Source organism: Suncus etruscus, chromosome 7, assembly GCF_024139225.1.
Source record: "Suncus etruscus isolate mSunEtr1 chromosome 7, mSunEtr1.pri.cur, whole genome shotgun sequence".
NCBI lineage: Eukaryota > Metazoa > Chordata > Mammalia > Eulipotyphla > Soricidae > Suncus > Suncus etruscus.
The window spans coordinates 121,008,864-121,030,696 of NC_064854.1; the positions used below are offsets into that span (position 1 = coordinate 121,008,864).

The 21,833-nt window shown below is 48.0% G+C and overlaps 1 protein-coding gene across 1 annotated transcript in view; it reads right to left on the reverse strand.

Moving 5' to 3' along the window:
• Positions 1-2,180: 2,180 nt before the first annotated feature.
• The window catches only part of MAP4 (microtubule associated protein 4), a 171,894-nt gene continuing 152,241 nt past the window's right edge, over positions 2,181-21,833 (reverse strand). Inside the window, 11 exon segments of the mRNA XM_049777292.1 lie at positions 2,181-2,416; positions 2,539-2,728; positions 4,441-4,553; positions 6,097-6,178; positions 7,299-7,391; positions 10,900-11,013; positions 12,600-12,883; positions 13,732-13,791; positions 15,198-15,369; positions 18,027-18,239; positions 20,183-20,289. Of these exon segments, the coding sequence (XP_049633249.1) occupies positions 2,409-2,416; positions 2,539-2,728; positions 4,441-4,553; positions 6,097-6,178; positions 7,299-7,391; positions 10,900-11,013; positions 12,600-12,883; positions 13,732-13,791; positions 15,198-15,369; positions 18,027-18,239; positions 20,183-20,289 (1,436 nt within the window). The 3' untranslated portion in view covers positions 2,181-2,408.

Genomic DNA, 21,833 nt, shown 5'->3' on the forward strand with positions numbered 1-21,833 from the left:
TGTGAGCATCGCTATCCACGGGAGGGGGGGGGGCAGGTCCCGCTCTGGACCTCTGAACCTGGGCAAGGAGGTGGGCTTCATGCTATTAGACTGGGATGTGATGTACTCTCAGACCCCCAGCTTCCTCAAAGAAGCCTGCAGCGCCTGGGCCATTCAGGTGTTGCGCAGCCGGGGGTCTCATGTGAATTCACAGGCAGCCAGGATCTGCTCGGGCCTGGCTTTGGTCTGCTACGGGAGGCAGCTTTTCCTGCCCAGATGTGCAAATCTAGATGGCACAGTGTGGTAGGTAGGATGGCTGGGGCAGAGACTAGATCATACAGAAAAGGCAATGGTGGAACAACATGAGCTTTATTTACTTTATTCATTACAACAGAATCAGACTGGCACATAAGGGCCAAGCCATAGCTGGTCAGGAAATAACAGACGTCCTGTCTGTAGAGTCCACAGCACGCAGGGGCTTTGGTCCACCCCCCACTCCCTGCCCAGCCTCCTCCAAAGCAGCCTCAATTTCGTGGTTAGGAGCCGGCCCTTCAGGGCCTCTGACCTGACCACCTCTTGCAAGGCTATCCCCGCTGGCCCCCTAGGAGCTCTCAGCTCAAGGTACTGCCGTTTTCATCATGCTTCCCCACCCCCTGCACTGTCTTCTTCCTAGCCCTACTTAACTCTCGACACAGGGCCCAACAGTTGATCGTGGCTTTAAGAACACTTCAGACCCTTGCAATGTCTTGACATAAATGCTCGAGAAGTTGTGATGTGGTTAGAACTGCGCAAAGAAACTTACTGCAAATGTGTAGAACCTGCCTAGTTCAGGCGTGCCCTTGTCCAGCTCCAAGGGACACCAGGAGGGGGGAGGGGAAAGGCCTGAAGGGCCAAGTCTGGCAGTTTCCTCAGAGGCAAGTCTGCACAGCAGCAAATGCCAAGCCTGAGGAGAACGCCCTTGGGAATTCCCAGGCCATTCCACTGCAAACGGTTACGTTTGAATCCTTTATTAGAAACCATGCAAACTTTAATACAAAAAATACAAGTGCAATATGAATCTTCGTGTCAATAAGAGTTCCTGGGACTTCTCTTCACTGTAGCTATCCCCAGGCTGGGCCTAATGGGGACGCCGCTTCCTTTCCTCTCCAGTCAGGTGACCAGGGGTGCGGATGGCCTCAGTCCCATGCCTTTACTTTTGAATTTCCAGACCTGATTCCCCACAATCCATGAGTGCTGGACATCTTGGGCTCCGCAGCCAAGAACTGAGGGCTTCAATGTCCCCAGTCTGTAGGCTGGAGAATTTTGATCTCTATAGCCTTCCTCTTTGTCTCAAAGCCTGACTTTTTTTTATCTCCTATTCGATCCCAGGGAATGAGACAGGCAGCCTACCCTCACGGTTACAAAGAAAAGCAGCGCACACACAATGCCAAAACCACCAACCCACTCTGACTAGGCCCTGGTGCTCGCCAGCGCCCATTCCTGTCCTCGAGACCCACACCATCGATGGGGCCCTACCCCTTATGTCTAACCTCCCTTCCCTTTTCCTCTAACACCTACTGAGGACTTTCATATGACGGCTTCAGCCTGCCAAACTACTTTGCCAGTTTTTAGGTTACTGACCCCCCCCCCAAAGTAAACCCCCCCAAAACATAAAAGGGTTTGGGTGGGTGGTGAGAGATAAAACCAGAAAAGTAAGTAAACAGCAGCTAGTCAGGTATGGGAAGCAGGGCCAGGGAGTCCTGACCCCAAACTAACTCGAGGCAGGACAGCAAGAGGCCTGGCTCACTGGCATAGTGGGCACCACTGCAGGGTCAAAGGGAGATGCAGCGACTCCAGGGGATTGCAGGCAGCCACCTGCGACGTCCACTCTTCCAGACACAGCAAGGGGGGAGGGAGGGAGGGGATGCAAGTTTCTCTTGGGTTTGGTCCAGAAAACCCAAGCAACCAGGAGGATGGAATCCGGTTCCCTCTCCTAGATCCCGTAAGACCCGAAGCTAGCCTCCCGGCCTCCCTCAGCCCCTTCAGCTTTCCCCATGGAGCAGCAGCACGATGATAGGGTGGGATGGAGCAAAGCGAGCTAGGCCTGGGCAGAGTGGGAAGGGGGTGTGAGGGGTGGGACCGCAGCTGCCCTGGACAAGCGAGGGAGGCAGGGGAAGGGAAGGCGGGATTCTAAGGGCTGCCCAGATCCCTGGTCTAGTGGGCAGCCCTGGGGAAGGAGCCGAGGGCCCGGGAGCCTGAGCTGAGGCCGCCAGGGAAGTGGGGGGGACGGGAGACAATGTCGGCCCCGTGGTCGGTGCGAGCCCTGGCGTTTGCCCGGAACGTCAGCCTGTACGTCTCAATCTGCAGTGACACGGGAGGAGGGAAGGGGAAGGGCAACAAGGGACACAAGAGGGGGACATGGGACGGAAGACGAGACCAGAATGTCATCGTTAGATGCCTGGAAAATAAAAGGTGACTTCGTTAAAATTTAGGCCACATTCTAGTCAAACAACAAAGGAGGTTCAATTGCAGCCAGTGGCAGGGCCCCTGGCTGGCCTCAGGCCAAGCCCAGCCACTTACTTGTCTCCTGGATCTGGGTGTCCAAGGTCTGGGCCTCCCTTTGGTCACCACCCCCTGAAAGGGTGGTGTGGCCACTGAGACCAGAGGCTGAAGTGGGGGTGCCAGCTTCAGGCGCTGCCTCAGGGGAGGCCGGCACCTCCCCAGCAGGGGGGCCCGGACACGGAGGGGTCTTGCTGCCACCGCCCTCAGTCTACAATGAAACAGTGGGGAGACAATGCAGGGTCAGTCGGGGAGGAAGTGAGATGGGGAATGAGTGGGTTTTACACACAGCCCACACCTCCCCCCGACCCCATCACCCTGCCCCACTGCTTTAGGGTATACTCATCATGCCATCTGTAGACTCTAGACAGGGACCCCCGTTCCTACCCAGCCTGGAGGCCTGACTTCTGATTGGGGGCTGGGTGTGGGACAAGAATCTGAGCCAAAGAAGGCGCACAGCCCCGGCCCCTCACAGGGGTCATGGTGAGGAACAGTCCTGGCAGCTGTCTAGGAGCCACAGGCCTAAGAACTACCTGTCAGGGAGTTCCGGGAGTGAGCTCAGTTTCTTTTTCTTTCTTTGGGAGGTTGGGGGAGAGAAACAAACATACCCACTATACTCAGGGGTTACTCCTGGCTCTGTGCTCATTCGGGGACCCTACAGGATGTCAGGGATTGAACCCAGGTGCCTGCAAGGCAAACATCCGACCTGCTGTGCTATGGCTCCGGCCCCTGAGATCAGTCTGAGAGGAGCCAGCTGCCACCTGTGAACCAACTAATCCCAGACTGTCCCCAGAACACACCAGCCTGTGCTCAGAGATTTTCTCAGAGCCACTAAGCAAGCCCCACCTGCTCCAAACTGAGGCTTTGCTCTAACAGCACCCTGGAACTTGAGGCACAGGGGGAGGCGGGGAAGAAGAGCAGAGACTTAGACTCCGGGACTGGAGGGCTTCACAGGAGTAGGACATGTGGGTGACATGTGGACACCAGTGTAAATCAAGGAAATGGGGAGGCTCTTGGAGGCCACAAGCGAAGCAGGAACGTGGTACTTGGAAAGCCCCAGGCCTCCCCTCTAGGCAGAGACGGGGCAGGAGAGAACACAAGCCTGGGGTAGCAAGGCCAGAAATGGAGCTTCCCCCAAGCTCTGCCACCAACAGTCAATGTGGTAGCGCCCAGAGACCAGCTCCTCACTGAATGGGAAGGAAGTGAGGCCCGAGACAGAGAGGAGCTCCGATGCTCGCAAACACTAGTCAAGAGAACCCTGAGGGAGGGTGGGCCAGAGTTTGGATCCCAGCTGCAGCACCTCTTCTCGCTGCACCCCGCCCTTCCCAAGCAGCTGAACTAACTTAAAAGGTGTTCCCCAAAGCCCCCCCTTCCGAGACATGAAACACAGGAGAGGCAGTGACTGGGCACACAAAGGGTCTCACGCAGTGCAGAGGGGGAGAGGGAAGGCGAGAGGAAGGGAAGGGAGGAGAGGCCCAGCCAGTCCCAAGGACACCAGCCCTGTCACACATTAAGGGGAGCCCAGGGCGCTAGACCTGCTGGCACAGCCTGCACCACGGGGGGACAGAGACACACTGGGGGCACCCACACCTCCTTCAAGGAAGCGGGGAACTAGAAACAAGTCCACCCATCTGTGGACTCCATCCCTCAGAACAGAACAGCTGTGGGGCTCAGAGTGAGGAGGGCCCAGGCCCTCAGCAGTGGCCTCTGTCCCCAGGATGAGCCAGAGGCAGCTGGGCCTCTTCACCTCGCCTGCCTCACTCGTGGCTGATGAGGAACAACGGAGAGGGCGATGGAGGAGTGACATGGCTCCTGCACGGACTGAGGGGCGGTGACAAGCGCCCACCTGCTGGCACCCAGCCTCCAGGCCACAACCCAACCCACGCCCCCCTTGCCAAGAGCCCCTGGGACCCCACTCTCTACCTTTACAGCGCCTCCTGCCGGCAGGTGGCCCATGTTATCGAGGGATCCCACCTTCGCTTGGGCCTTCTCCTTGAAGTTCAACTTCTGACTTTCAATCTTGACATCTCCTCCACCTGGGGCCAAACAGAAACTGCGTTAACATTGGAATTCTCCCTATGGGGAAGGTTGCAAGCACCTGAAGAGGCATCAGAGCTTGGCCAATGAAGAGGCCCTTGGAACAAATAAGGCAGCACAGGGGATGCACATAAACAGGTGACTCTGATTCTACCAAGAGAAAGGCAGCCTGTGGGGATGGGGATGGGTCTTCCTGATGCACAGCCTGCACCATGGACCAGCCAGATCCAGAGCACAGAGCACAGAGCATGCCCATTCTGGCTGCTGACAGTTGGGACAGCGGGTGACACCAGCTCCCCTCTGCCTTAATGTCGGGTCAGATTGGAGTTTCAGAGGCAGAGACAGGCACATCCCTTCACCTACAAGGTCAACACCTGGACTCCTTCCCAACAGGGACCTGCTGCCTTGCCCTCACAGCTGTGTCCGGCTGGGGACTTGGCTGTGGGATTCTTTTGGGGTCACTCCTGGAGATGCTCAGGGGTGACCTCTGATTCTGTACTCAGGAATCACTCCTGGCAGGCTAGGGGGATCATATGAGATGCTGGAGATGGAATCAGGGTCAGCTGTGAGTGTGCAAGCCTTCCCCCTGGCTGTGGTCTTCTATTTTTTTTTTTTTTTTTTTGGTTTTTGGGCCACACCCGGTAACGCTCAGGGGTTACTCCTGGCTATGCGCTCAGAAGTCGCTCCTGGCTTGGGGGACCATATGGGACGCCAGGGATCGAACCGCGGTCCGTCTCCTAGGCTAGCGCAGGTAAGGCAGGCACCTTACCTCCAGCGCCACCGCCCGGCCCCGGCTGTGGTCTTCTTATGGAAAGAGGAAAAGAGGGGCCGGAGAGAGAGCATGGAGGTAAGGCATTTGCCTTGCATGCAGAAGGACGGTGGTTCGAATTCCGGCATCCCATATGGTCCCCCTCTTGAGTCTGCCAGGAGCGATTTCTGAGTGTAGAGCCAGAGGAACCCCTGAGCGCTGGTGGGTGGGACCAAAAAACCAAAAACCAAAAAAAAAAAAGAGAAAGAAGAAAGGGGGGGAGAGAGGGAGGGAGGGAAGAAGGAAAGAAAGAAGGAAAGGAAGGAGGGAAGGAAGGAAGGAGAAAGAAAGAAAGAAAGAAAGAAAGAAAGAAAGAAAGAAAGAAAGAAAGAAAGAAAGAAAGAAAGAAAGAAAGAAAGAAAGAAGAAAGAAAGAAAGAAAGAAAGAAAGAAAGAAAGAAAGAAAGAAAGAAGAAAGAAGAAAGAAAGAAAGAAAAGAAAGAAAGAAAGAAGAAAGAAAGAAAGAAAGAAAGAAGAAAGAAAGAGAAAGAAAGAAAGAAAGAAAGAAAAGAAAGAAAGAAAAAGAAAGAAAGAAAGAAAGAAAGGAAAGAAGGAAGGAAGGAAGGAAGGAAGGAAGGAAGGAAGGAAGGAAGGAGAGAGAGAGAGAGAGAGAGAGAGAGAGAGAGAGAGAGAGAGAGAGAGAGAGAGAGAGAAGAGAGAGAGAATTAGGGACGGAACCCCACCTGCCCTGGCAACTCCCCCACCGCGCAGGGGAACGTAGGAGACCAGACTTACCAGGCTTGTGCTTGATGTTGGCCTTGGACCCACACTTGGAGGAGACCTTAGAGATGTCCACCTTCTTGTTCTGAATCTGAACCTGAAGAGAATAGGAGTGATTGATCATTATATTGTGTCATTTTGGCTTTGGGTCTTCTGGTCTCCAGACATCTGGCTCTGTGCTCAGAGAACCACCTGGTACTGGGACTCGAACCTGGGCCTCCGGTATATAAGTGGCAGGGCAATTAGAGAAAGTAAGGGGCAAAGGTGTGAGAAAAGAGAGGAACATTCAGGCTACTTTCCTCACATCAGCATGACTGAGTGAAGTGATTATTTGGAGGTCAGGATGATATGGCCACCGAAGGAATAGGAAACAAGGAAAAGGAGGGGAAGAAAAAAAATGGAGGGCAGGATTAAAGAAGTAAAGGGTACATCAGGTAGGGGCCTGCCTTGCACAGCTGATCTGGTGTCCTTCGCTAGCAAACCCATATGTTCCCCCAAGCCATGTGAGCACTGCTGGGGTGTGACCCAATAAATAATAAATAAATAAATAAATAAATAAATAAATAAATAAGTGAAAGAATAAAATGGCCAGGAGATAATAGAGCTTTAGGGATATTCAACCCAAATGTACTTCTTCACATTATGAGGTCCCTCGACATAGCTGGGAGCAGCCCTGAAAGCCTAGAGCACTTTTGGAGTGGCCGGATCCTCAGATCTTCAGTCAGAGCACCAGTACATTCTCAGACCACTGTACTGAGCTGATGGCCCAGTTTGAAGAGACTCACCAGTGGGGCACCTGGACATCCTGGACACAACTTGGGAGCATTCCCTCCACACTCCACTTTCTTTTCATTAAAATAATAGAATGAAAGGGCATTAAAAAAAAAACAAAACAACAGGGTGAGGAGGGGAAAAGGCAGGGCGCTTGTCTTGCATGTATCCAACATGGGTTCAATCCCCAGCATCTCACATGGTCCCCTGAGCCTGCCAGAACTGATTCCTGAGTTCAGAGCCACGAATAATCACCAGCTTCCCAAAATAAAACAAAATAAGACAAGGGAGAGGAAGTGAAGAGAAGAGCAGAAGAGGGAGGAAGAGAGGAGTCATTTAACAAAGATTACGGTGAAGTGGAAGAGGAGGCAGAGGAGATTATTCTCTGGGTCGTCCTGTGAGTCTGGTAGGGACCTGTCCCTCACATGCCCAGAGCATATACTTACATTACCACCTCCAGGAACATGCTTAATGTTGTCCTTGGAACCACACTTGGACTGAATGTGACTGTAGTTCACCTTCTTAGACACTATCTGGACCTGGAGAGTTGGAGAACAAACAGAAAGGGAGAGCATTGGTTAGAACGGACACAGGATGGGGGTGAGTTCAGTCCACAAGTGACTGTAATGACCACCAGAGAACTCCTGAACTCGGCCCCACTTCAGCAGAATAGCTGTGGAGAAGCAGAAAGGAGCATTTTAAGCAGCAGGAAAAGGAGTGAAAGCAGAAGGACACAGGGAGAGAAACATGTTGTCAAAGTGGCTCATGGTCACCATCACCCTCTTTGGCGGCTTGGGTGAGATTCACAGGCTCAGGCGACTGGTCTGGGACACCCAGGCCTGCTCTCTCACTACACATCAGGTCCCAGGGTCCTGCGGCTTTCCTTGACAAGCATCCTGCTCACCAGACGAGTTCTGATCTAGGTTCTGAGGCCTTGAGCTGGAGAAATAGGACAGCCAGTAGGGCCCACCGGGTTGGACCTCCAGTATCCCATGTGTATCCTGAGCACAAAACCATGAGTAACCCCTGAGCATCACCAAGTATAACCCCCAAACTTTTTTTTGTGTCTGTGTGTGTGTCACACCGGCAGTACTCAGGGGTTACTCCTGGCTCTGCGCTCAGAAATCACTCCTGGCAGGCTTGGGGGACCATATGGGATGCCAGGATTTGAACTACCGTCCTTCTCCATGCTATCTCTCTGGCCCTAACCCATAAACTTAATGATAATAATAAAATCTGAGGCTTAAGTTATTGCAACCAGACTACCCAGGAGGAAAAAGCTCCTTAGAAAAGTACTAGACAGGGCCCGGAGAGATAGCACAGTGGCGTTTGCCTTGCAAGCAGCCAATCCAGGACCAAAGGTGGTTGGTTCGAATCCCGGTGTCCCATATGGTCCCCCGTGCCTGCCAGGAGCTATTTCTGAGCAGACAGCCAGGAGTAACCCCTGAGCACCGCCGGGTGTGGCCCAAAAACCAAAAACCAAAAAAAAAAAAAAGAAAAAAAAAAGAAAAAAAAAGGAAAGTACTAGACAGTTGTTTACACAACACAGACCTGATACCAACAGGAAGGGAGGATGATTAAGCTATTACTGTAAAGAGACCACGATCTGCTCGATCTGCCATGCTGAGTCTTGGACACCAGGGGGTGCACAGGCAACAGCCTGAGCAGCTGTCACACTTTCAGGTGACCCTAGATGTTAGCTCGGTAGGAGAGCTTGCAAATGAAGGCTCTGGTTTTGATCCCCAACATCGCAAATGTGGGCACACACAACAGCTGTGACACTTTCACTGGTCTTTTGAGCTCAGAATCCAAAGAGCACAGTAGATTTGAGCTTTATTTAAATAGGTCCAGGTTAAAATATCTTTTTCAGGGACCGGAGAGATTGTGGATAGAGCATTTGCCTTGACACAAACCCTAACCTGGGTTTGATCTCTGGCATCCCATATGGTCTCGAGTACTGTCAGGAATGATCCCTAAGTGTAGAGCCAGGAGTAAACCCTTGAGTATCCTTTGAGTATGGTCCAAAAACCAACCAACCAACCCTTTCCCCTCAATGGCCCTAAATTTTTTCAGAGGTCAGGGAGTAAGCTCAAATGGTTGACACATGTGGCCTGTGCAAAGCCCTGAATTCAATGCTGCTGGGCCCCTGAACACCTCCTAGACAGCCCAAGTAGCTCTGAGAACAGGTCTAGACACTAAAAACAGACCACAGGGCACAGCTGAACACTGGCCATGGCCTCTATGAAAATAACTTTCTCTGGGGCCAGAGAGATAACATGGAGGTAAGGTGTTTGCCTGCCAGGGGCGATTTCTGAGCGCAGAGCCAGGAGTAACCTCTGAGCGTTGCCGGGTGTGACCCAACAAACAAACAAACAAACAAACAAACAAAAAGAATCAGGAGTTACCTCTGAGCACTGATATACCAGATATGACCCCCACACACACAACCAATAACCAAAAACCAAAAAAAAAAAAAAAAAAAAAAAAACAAAATTACCACAAAAAATATTACCACCTAGGGTGAGGCTGAAGCAAATAGCACATGGGTAGGGGGTTTTGCCTTGCATGTACATGCTGACCTAGGTTCAATCTCCAGGATCCTAAAGGACCCCCTGAGTGAGCCAGGAGTAATTTCCGAGTGCACCACTGGGTGGGGCCTAAAAACAAAAACAAAACACCAAAAATACCTGGAGCCAGGGAAATTAGCATAGCGGACAAGTCATTTGTTTGCCTAGCATGCAGCTGACCCAGGTTCAATCCCTGGCATCCCAAATGGTCTCCCAAGCCCACCAGGATTAGTTCTAAGCCCCTTTCCTGACTGATTCCTGAGTCCCACAGAACCAGGAATAACCAGAGCACAGCCAGGTACGGCAAAAAAAAACCAAAACCAAAACCAAAAACAAAAAACAAAAATAACCCCGATACACAAAAATACAAAAGAACCTTCTCCAGACACAAAACCAAACACTTTCCTTGGTTCTACAGATGCCCACATGAGTGTGTTCTGTAATATTCCTTTGCACTTAGAACAGAAGGCATGCACAGACAACAGCACCCATACACTACAGGAACAATGTTCCAGAACAGAGCTGCCAGGTGCTGATGTCTAAAACAAAGAATTCCAGAAGGAACTAACATTTCTTTCCTTCCTTTACTTCAGGGCCCTTCACATGTGATGCCTCCCAAAGGGTTCTTTTCAGAGGAAAAACATCCAGTAGGAGAAATTCCAACCATCTGTTTCACCACTCAACATTTCCTGCCTGCCAGATAACTTCCGTGATGAATAATCAGTTAGCAACCCACTGGCTAATGAACCCTGGGTGGAATCAGCGACTTAAAGAACTAGAAGCCTCGATGCAAACGAGTCACTGGCCAAATCTTCAGCTTCTTGGTCTTGGGCCTATACCCTGCTTTTCATGTCCATCGCCAGAGAAGCTACCTACCCCTCACACAGGAAGGGGTGTGGGGGGAGAATTCCTCTGCAAGCAACCTAGAATCAGCGCTTATGCTTCTTTGTCCTCCAGTTTGTGCTACAAGCTCTAGGCTGGGTGGGTTTTTGCTGGGAATGGGAAGACCAATGTTCAGTTCAGAGGTGCTTGGCAGCCAGGACAAAGGAAGCTCTCTCCATACTCAGCTGTGATGAGACAGGCCTTCTAGTTCAACCTAAAACAGGTTTCAGAGTTCTCAAAGCTGGAAGATGATCAATGCTTGTTGATAGAGCCTGAAGTGTGGGGATCTGCACTGCAGACCAAGATCTGTAATGAAGACTGAAGATGCTAGCTGTATTGTTCCCCTTAAGTAAACATTCCCCAAACAGTTCAAGGATTCCCAACTTTAGTTAAGTCCAGATTTAATACCAAGATTAAAAACAAAAACATTTTGATGGCTGAGTCATCAAACACACAGAAGGGAACACTGGTGAGAAGCAGCAGTGACTAGTTAGGGACAGGACAAAAAAAAGTGTGATAGAAGGGAAAGTGACTCAGGCTGGAAGACATCATTGAGCATCTTTTACCTGCATGAGGTAAAAGTCTAAATAAAACTCACTTTCCCAGCCGGCGGTTTCTGTGTATTCGCAACTGGGCCAGCTGTTTTAGTGACTGCATTAGTTTCAGGCTTTCGAGCTGTGGCAGCGGGCTCTGTTTTTTTCTCTATTTTGGCCTGGATGGAAATAAAGGGAGGGCAAATTTCAAACAAAGAGGACAGGAGTGCAAATGCCAAGAAGGGGAGAACGTTGCCGAATACTCAGAAACTGGTCAGAACACCAAACAGAGGCAAGTCCACATTTTCCTAGGAAAAAATAACCATTTTCAAAGGTAAAGCGAGGCAGAGGCACAGGAGCTGAGACATGAAAAAGAAATCAAGACGCCAAATCACAGAGAATGTAGGAAGGAAGGTTGAGAAACCCAAATGAGCAACTCTGGCCAGAAGGCATATTGGGTTTCCCTATCACAATGCTGTCTCTCTCAAATATGCTGCTTCACTCCATGCAACCAGCCATAGTCCCAGGGAGCCATGAGCGATGATGGAAAGTATCACAATCGTCAGCATGTTGGAACAGAAAATAATTTATTCATCAACAAAATTAAGAAACTCTCTGCAAAATGGCTGCTACTTTGGCACCATAAGAGAAAGAGAAAAAAAGGTCAACAGTGCCATGCCTCAGATGTCTGGCTGTATCGACCAGAGAGCCTCTTGGCAAAAGGCCATTAGCCCAGAGGAACCCAGTTTGTGATCACTGTCCTCCAAACAGTACCAGAAGTCTGCCTCATTTGGACCCTCTTTAATTGTTCAACACCTCGGAACTGAAGCAATTTCCCATCTTGCTCAAATCAGAGATGGCAGCTTTAGTGCTGGAGAATGACAGAGGCAATGAGAAGTTTTGTTTCAGAATGAAAATGTTCCAGATGGATTTCTGCCACCACCTTCCCCACATATCAAGTCACCGGGTGGCTAAAGGTAAATAATTTCAGATGAGTGCCATCAGCAAAACCTTACAGAGTATCACTGTGGCCTGCCCTGCCTTTCTCTACTTTCCACTTCCTACAGCTCTCTGTTCAGGAAAGCCAGGGGTCACAACAAGTCATCCAGACTTGAAGAGAACCTCTAATTTGTTCTTAGATTCTCCATAAGGTAGGCCTTAAGGAAAAAAGAGGTGTTCCACTTTCCACAGTGCGGAATAACAACTATAAAGAACTGGCTCTGTCCATATCTTTGACTACTGTCTCCTTGACTCCAGCAGAGTTGTCTGCTTATTTTATAAATCAGAAGAGGAACCTGAGGGGCCGGGAAGGTGGCGCTAGAGGTAAGGTGTCTGCCTTGCAAGCGCTAGTGTAGGACGGACACCGTGGTGGTTCGATCCCCCGGCGTCCCATATGGTCCCCCCAAGCCAGGGGCGATTTCTGAGTGCATAGCCAGGAGTAACCCCTGATCGTCAAACAGGTGTGACCAAAAAAAAAAAAAGAAGAACCTGTTTATCTCCAAACAACCCTAAACCCTGAATGAGACAGTGTGAGACCATCTAAAGGTCAGCACATTCCTACCCAGGAGACCAAAGCACAGACTAAAATGCCCTGAAGTCCTGACTTCCCCTCCTTTGTGGGTAGGCCCCTAGGGTTGCTATGAGGACCAGAGCATGCTTGGGACAGTTTTTAGATATGGCAGGGGAGGAAGCCAGAATGCAAAAACTAATAAAGGAAAATGAGGAAAACAGCAACAACAACACAGAATGATATTCCTGGACCTACCCGGCCTCCACCAGGCTGATGCTTGATGTTTTCTGTGGAGCCAATTTTTGAGCGAACATTCTTCAGATCAGGGGCAGAAGTATTTGTAGCCAGGCGGCTTGGCCTGGGGGTTGAGGGGCTGGTCTTTGTCGCTGTGGGCTTCTTTTCTGTGGGAGGTGCCGTGGAGGAGCGGGAAGACATGGGTACAGACTTGACTCTGGGAGCCACCCCTGCTGCAGGGGCTGCCCCAGAAACAGGAGGATTTTTCTTCAGAGAATTGATGCTCTTGGAGCGACTCAGGTCAGCTGCAAAGGTAGGATTTAGAGATAAGAGTTCAAAGAAGGGGGCTGGAGTGATAGCACAGCAAGTAGAGCATTTACTTTGCATGCGGCCAGCCCGAATTCAATCCCTGGGATCTCATATGGTCCCTGGAACCTGCCTAGAGTAATTTCTGAGTGCAGAGCCAGGAGTAATCCTTGAGTGCTGCCAGGTGTGGCCCCAAAACAAAACAATAAAAAAAAAAAAGAGTTCAAGAAAGAGCAAATTGGAGTTTATTTATTTATTTATTTGTTTTGGTTTTTGGGCCACACCTCATGATGCTCTGGGGTTATTCTTGGCTATGCGCTCAGAAGTCGCTCCTGGCTTGGGGGACCATATGGGTTGCTAGAGATCAAACCGAGGTCCTTGTTGTCCTGAATAAGCCACATGCAAGGCAAATGCCCTACCACTGCACTATCGCTCCGGCCCCCAAATCGGAGATTTTTTTTTTCCTTTGGTTTTTGGGTCACACCCGGCAGTACTCAGGGATTCCTCCTGGCTCTCCACTCAGAAATCGGTCCTGGCAGGCTCGGGGGACCATCTGGGATGCTGGGATTCGAACCATCGTCCTGTATGCAAGGCAAACGCCCTACCTCCATGTTCTCTCTCCAGCCCCTGGTGCTTTTATATCCATGAATGAGGCAGAGATTTAAATCACAGAATTATGGGGTTGGAGCAATAATACAGTAGATACAATGCTTGCCTTGTATGTGGTCAACATGGTTTCTATTCAAAGCCTCCCATGTAGTACTCAAGCCACACCAGGAGTAACCTCTGAACACACAAAACAAAACAAAACAAAAACAAAAATGAGGGGGCTGAGTAAGAATATTACCTGGGGCTGACTTTGGAACCATCTTCTTGACATCTGCAGGTTTGCTCTCAGTCTTGACAGCTGCACAAGCACATGAACTTCTTAAATAACATATAAGAGGCAGATTTAAAGAGTTCATCTAATTCTGATGTTAGTCTTTGGGAATAATGCAATAAAGTAGGCAGCCCGTGTAAAGACTGTCCTTATGGAACTTAATAGAGTAATGCATTTCTTTTTAGTACTTATTTTTTGGGGCATCCCCAGTGGAGCTCAGAACTTACTCCTGGCTCTGCACTCAAGGGTCAAACTCTGGGTGGGCATGGGGGAACCATATGGAGTACAGGGATCCAATGAGAATGGCGGGTAAGGCAAGTATGATAAGGCAAAGCACCTTATCCACAGCACTATCTTCTCTCGCTCTTACATCTTATTTTAAAATTACATATAAAATGTTTTTTTGAGTGTTGGGACCAATATCAGGCCTCACTTATGAAGGCAGGCACTCTATCACATTTCTGGTCCCCATATCATCTTTTTTTTGGGGGGGGAAACAGAGGAGGGAGGGGCCACAGCTGGCAGTATTCAAGGGTTATTCCTGGCTCTGTACTTCAGGCATCGCTTCCTGGGTCTGTTCAGAGGACAATAGGTGATGCCAGGAATTGAACCTGGGTTGGCTGCATGCAAGGGAAGCACTCTATCTGCTGTACTATCACTCTAGCTCATTCTTTTCTTTTTCTTTCTTTCTTTTTTTTTTTTTAATTTTTGGGTCATACCCAGAGGCACTCAGGGGCCATTCCTGGCTTTGCACTCAGAAATTGCTCCTGGCAGGCTTGGGAGACCATATGGGATGCCGGGATTTGAACCACTGCCTTCCTAGTTCAGCTGCGTGCAAGGCAAACACCCTACCACTGTCTATCTTGCCGGCCTCCAACCCTGATTCTTTTCTACAGTCTTGAAATGCTTTCCACAAGGCCTAAATACCTACCTATGAAATTAAATGGTATATTTATTATCATCTAAGCCAGTGAACACTATATGCTTCAGTGATACAGGGATCACAATAGAAAGGGCTGATAAATTATTTTTTTAATAACTTTTACTGAAACCAATGTGAATTAGGGGTTGATAAATTCTATGTAGAGAATTGTGAGTCGTCTTCACTCTGAACTTTTCCCTTTTGGGGCTGGGGTGGGACTGGGTTATACCTGGCTATGCTCAGGGAATACTCGTGGTGGATATTGGGGGCCATATGTGGTGAGCAAACCCAAGCTGGTTGCAAGGAAAGTGTCTTACAATCTCTCTGGTCCTTGGGATATTACTGTTTATGACTGACTGCTCCTCTCAAAGGGAGATCACAGTTGGCACTTTCCAATGCACTCCATTAAGCCCAGGTGTAAACAGGCAGAGTTATCTGGGATACTAGCTGGAGCAAAGGCAAAGCCCTGCTCTCCCTACTGGTCTAAGAGAAAAAGGGTGGCCATACTCACTAGTGAGCTTCTTGGGCGCAGGAGTGGGGGAGCTCCGACTAGTTGGCCCAGTTGAGGCAAGAGTGGCTTTTGGAATAGTCTGGGTATTCTTGGTGCCAGACCTGAAGGTCTGGACAGAGGCCGGCTTGGACGGTGATGTCCGCTTCTCAGGCACCTTTACTTCTGCAGCAGGCTGATGAGAGGAAAGTGGGAGTAAGAGCTGTACGTCAGCAACAGTCCTAGGAAATCTTGCTAAGGGATGGCTCCACATAAGCAAACACCAGAAAACATGGAGACAGGGGGTTCAGCCAGTAATAAAAGAAAAAAATATATGGTTCTAAGATTGTAATCTCCCAGACAACCTGAGAACTAGCTATGTAGGGTATAATCTGGGGTCAGGAAAAGAATGAGAAACTACCCAATCCAGCTACTGCAAACACTAGATCGAGACCACTATATTAAATTCTGACATGTCGAGACTGGAGAGATAGCATGGAGGTAAGGCATTTGCCTTTCATGCAGAAGGTCATTGGTTTGAATCCCAGCATCCCATATGGTGCCTGAGCCTGCCAGGAGCGATTTCTGAGCATGGAGCCAGGAGTGACCCCTGAGTGCTGCCGGGTGTAACCCAAAAACAAAACAAACAAACAAAAAAAATTCTGATATATCTAAGGTATTAAAACTTGGCCAAAAAATACTTAAATATATTAATAAAACTTTAAAAGCTAACTTAAATTCAATGATTCTACTGGCTAAGATGGACCCAATGAAGTCAAACAAAATAGGACACAAAGAAGAGAATTCGGGCAGAATCTGTTTAACCCCACTCATACTTGGCTTCTGGGTAATTCTGAGCTTCTTGATGTCCTTAACAAATTAAAGATGGTGGAACAGAGATCCAAGGCTCAGAGGAAACAGGGAAACAGAAAATGAGGATGAGCAGGCAGCAGGGAAGGCAGGAACAGAGTGAACAAGAAGCGCCAAGATCAAAGTGAAGACTGCAAGCAAAAGGTAGTAACAAGGGAGAGGACAGCAGAGTTGCTCTAATTTCTGGTTGGAGGAGATGGGCATGTCATCACACACAACCAAAAAAGAAATGGATGTAGCCTGGTTTCTACATGAATCCAGGTTGTGCACATACTATTTAAGCAAGTAAACCTACCATGTTACCCATGGCCAATTTGAGACACGTTGGATTCAGCTCTTTTACTCCGAGAATAAAAGGCAAATACAGTTAAGGAGGCATCCCAAACTCAGGACTAGCATCTAATTAAATATAATCGAATGTTGCCTTAAGGACTATGCGATATGCAGGGGATCAAACCCTAGTAGGCCAACCTTGTGTGAGGCTATTTCTCCAGCCCTTCTCCCTTGATCTCTTATTAAAAATAATGGTATTGTAAAAAATTCTGAATCAGGGGCTGGAAAGATAGCATGGAGATATAGCATTTGGCTTGCATGTAGGATGGTGGTTTGATGCCCGGCATCCCACATGATCCCCTGAGCCTGCCAGGAGCAATTTTCTTTTTGTTTGTTTGTTTGTTTGTTTGTTTGTGTTTTTTTTTTTTTTGGGTCACACCGGGCAGCACTCAGGGATTACTCCTGTCTCTAGGCTCAGAAATCACTCCTGGCAGGCTCAGGGGACCATATGGGATGCCGGGATTCGAACCACCAACCTTCTGCATGCAAGGTAAACACCTTACCTCCATGCTATCTCTCCGGCCCCAGGAACGATTTTCTGAATGTAGAGCCAGGAGTAACCCCTGAGCGCTGTTGGTGTGACCCAACCCCCCCTCCCAAATCTGAAGCAGTGAATTAGGTAATCGAGGATCAGAAATTTATGATATTTTGGTCATTATTAATTTATTTTTTGGTTTTTGGGCTGTACCGGTGACACTCAGGCTATGCGCTCAGAAATTCCCTGGCTTGGGGAATGATATGGGATGCGAGGGAGTGAACCACCGTTCATCCCAGGTCAGCGCATGCAAGGCAGACACCCTACTGCTTGTGCCACTGCTCTGGCTCTGTTGGTCATTCCTAATTTAAAGTAAATTTTCTTAGTTTCTGGCCAGGACTTTTAAGTTAGACTGCAATTTCTTAGGTTCTATTGGTTCTCTTTGCAAGTATGAAACACTATCATTTTCCACTAATTTCCACAATTGAGAATCACAGCAGGTGACTGAAAGGTCCTTCCCTAGTCAGGATATTAAAGAAGGCAAACAAAGACTACCCACCCTCTTTCTTCCTTCCTTCCAGGAACAATCCCATGAAGCTTTTGTAGCTCCAAATTGACCTGTTTCCAGGCAAAAATGTGTGGGAGACCCAGAAAAACATGAGCTCTGGGAGCCCAGAGAGAGGTGACATTAAGCCAAAAGCACAGTAAGAGATCACACGATGCTGGAACCTACTTAAGCCAGCTGGAATACTGTTGACAAAAGTCACAGCTCAAGGTAACAGGTAACGGGCGAAATCTGCTTTTGTAGGCTGATTACAGAAACAGAGAAAAGGACAGGAAGCGGAATGGTAATTGGATGTGGGAATTTCAATTAGTATGTGAAGCAGGGGAAATTGGCTAGCAAGTATTTAAGTAGGTGAAGAGGACGAGTTGGGAGAAAGGAAAAGAACTCAAGTCAACGTTTCATTGTCTCCAACCTCTTGGGCAAAACAGCTCAAAAGTCCTATAAACCTGATGATTGTAGCAATGGGCCCCCCAAATTGATTTCCTATGGTTCTCCCCTTTTCTGTCTTCCCTAATTCCACTAGCTTGATAGCAACAACAGAGCTCGATAGCCTCTCTGACACCTAGAGGGGGGAGCATTTCCCTGGCACAGTGCTTCGGCTTCGACTTACCTTGGGCTTCATTTCTTTTGAAGGTAAGATTGAAGACCTGGTAGTGGTGGCAGCAGGGCGTTTGGGTGGGGCAGCTGGTACTGAGCCTGAAGCAAGGCTCATGGGTTTTTTATTCGACCCACCCAAGGTGGGAGCCGGTTGCTTAGGGAGAGAAGTGGGCTGTGTTTTGGCCTTCGTTGGTGGAGTCTTTGCAGGTGGAGTGGAGGCCAAAGGCTTTAGGTTGGTTTGTTGTATTGTTTATAAAAGGTCAACATCAAACACACAGACAAAAATAAAAACAAATTAAAAAATATAAATTGCACAATTCAAAGTAAAAATATAAGCAATGAGGATAAAGGCAACTGAAAATTAGCATTCCTTTCTTCTGAGCTCAGTAAATAGTGGAACAACACCAGGATGGAGACAAAGAAAACTGGGAATTATTTTCTTTTTGAAAATTGGAATTCTGGGGCCGGAGAGATAGCATGGAGGTAAGGCATTTGCCTTGCATGCAGAAGAACAGTGGTTCGAATCCCGACATCCCATATGGTCCCCCGAGCCTGCCAGGAGCGATTTCTGAGCATAGAGCCTGGAGGAACCCCTGAGCGCTGCCGGGTGTGACCGAAACAAACAAACTAACAAACAAAAATACTGGAATTCTTTATTAAAGACATAGTTAAAAATTTCTTGATTTTGGGGCCAGACAGAGAGCATGGAGGTAAGGGGTTTGCCTTTCATGTAGAAGGACGGTGGTTGAATCCTGGTATCCCATAGGGTCCCCTGGGCCTGCCAGGGGCGATTTCTGAGCATAGAGCCAGGAGTAGTAATCCCTAAGCACTGCCGGGTGTGACCCAAAAACAAAAACAAAACAAAAAAAATAAAGAAAAATTTCTTGATTTTATACCTAGTTATATTCGAAGTTTAAATGATTAACTTTCAGAGTCAGCAGGCAGTTAAACTATTAGGACCTCTACCTTGACGAAGAAGCAACCACATCCTGCTTTAAACAAACTTAAGTGTGACATATGACTCTGTAAGTACCAATAAGTGTTGGAAGCTATGATTCCTCTTGGAATCTATGTTCCTTGGTTTGGGGAGATGGCTCAAAGGGCTATAGCACATGCTTTGTATGGAAGAACCCCAGGAACCCCATGGTTTCCCAGCACGGCAAGTAGTAGACTCCAAGCCATTCTAGATGTGAGCCCCCATGCCCAAAATCAGAAAATTGTTTCCCTTTCCATGAATACAAGTATCAGAACCTACTGCAGAACAACAGTTCTGCAATTCCCTTCACTGCTGATATTAAGAAAAGCAGAAAATGGGCCCGGAGAGATAGCACAGCGGTGTTTGCCTTGCAAGCAGCCGATCCAGGACCAAAGGTGGTTGGTTCAAATCCTGGTGTCCCATATGGTCCCCCATGCCTGCCAGAACCTATTTCTGAGCAGACAGCCAGGAATAACCCCTGAGCACCGCTGGGTGTGGCCCAAAAACCAAAAAAAAAAAAAAAAAGCAGAAAAAACTTTTTAAAGATCATTTCTAAAGATATTCAAAATAAGAGTTTTATAGGGAAGTTTTTGTTTGTCTGTCCTCCCCTGGTGGTGCTCAGGGCTTATTCCTCATGGTGCTCTGAGGACCATAATTGGTGCTGGAATAGAACACATGCAAGGCAAACATTCTACCTGCTGTACTAGAACTCTGGCACAAGATACTTAAGGTTAGAAGTTGGGCACTATTATAAAGAATGAATGTGGGCTGGAGAGATAGCATGGAGGTAAAGCATTTGCAGAAGGTCGGTGGTTCAAATCCCGGCATCCCATATGGTCCCCTGAGCCTGCCAGGAGCGATTTCTGAGCATAAAGCCAGGAGTAACTCTGAGCGCTGCCGGGTGTGATCAAAAATCAAAAAAAAAAAAAAAAAAAAAGAAAGAAAAAAAGAAAGAATGTGAAATATTGGAGTCGGAGTTGACATAGATGTTGCATTTACCATGCAGTGTGTCGGCCAAGTCTCTACATCCCCCAAACATATAAGAATATAAAACACTTTCTAAGCATGTTCAAACTTAAAAATGTCATTAATAGCTCAGAAAAAAGAAATTTCACTCATGACTCAAGCAATAACATAAGATACTGTTTCAAAAGAAAAAGTCGTAAAAGATAATACACCTTTCTGATTCCTACCTTTGTTTTCTTCTCTGGGCTAGGTGGGAGCTCCTTGTTTGGAGGGGTGGTGATGTCATTTCCGGTGACCGTTAGAGCAGACTGTCCTTCTTCTGGCTTAGCTATCCCTAAAGGAGGTGAGGGTAGTTACACTGAGCAAATATTTTTCACATCCATTTTGAAAGTGCAAGTTTTAGCAAGAGCAAACACTAGCTAGCACTTTATTCTAACACACCACAAGGCTGTAATGCAGAAATGTAGACAACACTACCAAGTTTCCCTCACTGTGATGGAGGATAGTTTTAGATTCCAGCGATTCAGCAGGCTGTCCCTGTGGAGAAGCAACCTAAGTGGGATTCGCACAAATGATCAATGGCCGGAAATGGCCCTAAGTTTGGTTTCCTCCTCTGGGGACCAGTAAGAAGGTTCTATCACCCAACCAGTAATTCCAGAACAAAAAGCTCTTCTACTAGAGTCTTTGGGAATAAAGGTTACTGAGAGATGAGATAACAGCTAGAAGATCAGCTAATGTTCTTTGCTTTACTCCTTTCCCCTGTAAAGCACCATCCTATGGGGGGTGTGAGATTAACTTGATCCAGTTCTCACAGTGACCCAGATTTCCAACAAGGCTGAGGAGACCTATAAAATCCGATCCAGAAACAGTATACTGTTTAAAGCTATGTTCAGAAAAACCACTGGGGGGAGGTCACTTCAGATTCCAAAGGATTACACCTGAAAGTATTAAACTAGTGTAAAATTTATAACCAAGTTCTAGGGAAGACCTTTTAACCGACACAAAATCCAGAAACCACAAAAGACAACTATGAAGAAAAAAAAAGTGTGTGGTTGCTGGGGTTAGAGCAATAGCACAGTGGGTAGAGTGTTTGCATGCGATTATCTGAGTTCAATCCCTAGCATCCCAGATGGTCCCCCAAGCCTGCCAGAAGTAACCTCTGAGCATCGAGGGTGTGACTCCCAAACAAAACAAACAAAAACAATGGGCTGAAGAGATAGTACAGCAAGTCAGGTGCTTGCCTAGCACATGGCCAGTCCAAGTTCAACCCCTGGCATCCCATATGGTTGCCCCAAACAATGCCAGGAGTAATTCTTGAATGTACTGGCAGGAGTAACAGCCCCCATCATGGTTTTGTGGGACCCAAACACCAAAACAACAATAAAAACCTATTGTAGTAAAACAATAAAACAATAAACTTAAACAATAAAAGTGAAAAGGGAATAAAGAACAAAAATTTTTTTTTACTTCATATGAAAGTTTATCAAGTAAATTAGTCTATTATAATCCCTGGTAAGACCAACACCCATCTAAAAAATGGCCTAAGGAATATGGACATGTGGGCTGGAGTAACAGCCCAGGCCATAGGGCATTTGCTTTGCACGTGGCCAACTGGGGTTCAATCCTCCATATCCCATATGGTCTCCAGAGCCTGGCAGGAGTAATATCTAAGCAGCTTCAGGAGTAACCCCATAGCATCATTGGGTGTGGCCCAAACAAACAAAAATATGGACTGAGTTCAGGGATACAGCTCAAAGGGATTTGCACAAAGGAGTCGGATTTAATATCCAGTTCTACATGGTGCCAAGCACCACTGGGAGTGATCCTGAAAGACCACATGAGGAATAACTCACATATTGCCAGGTATGGTCTGACAGC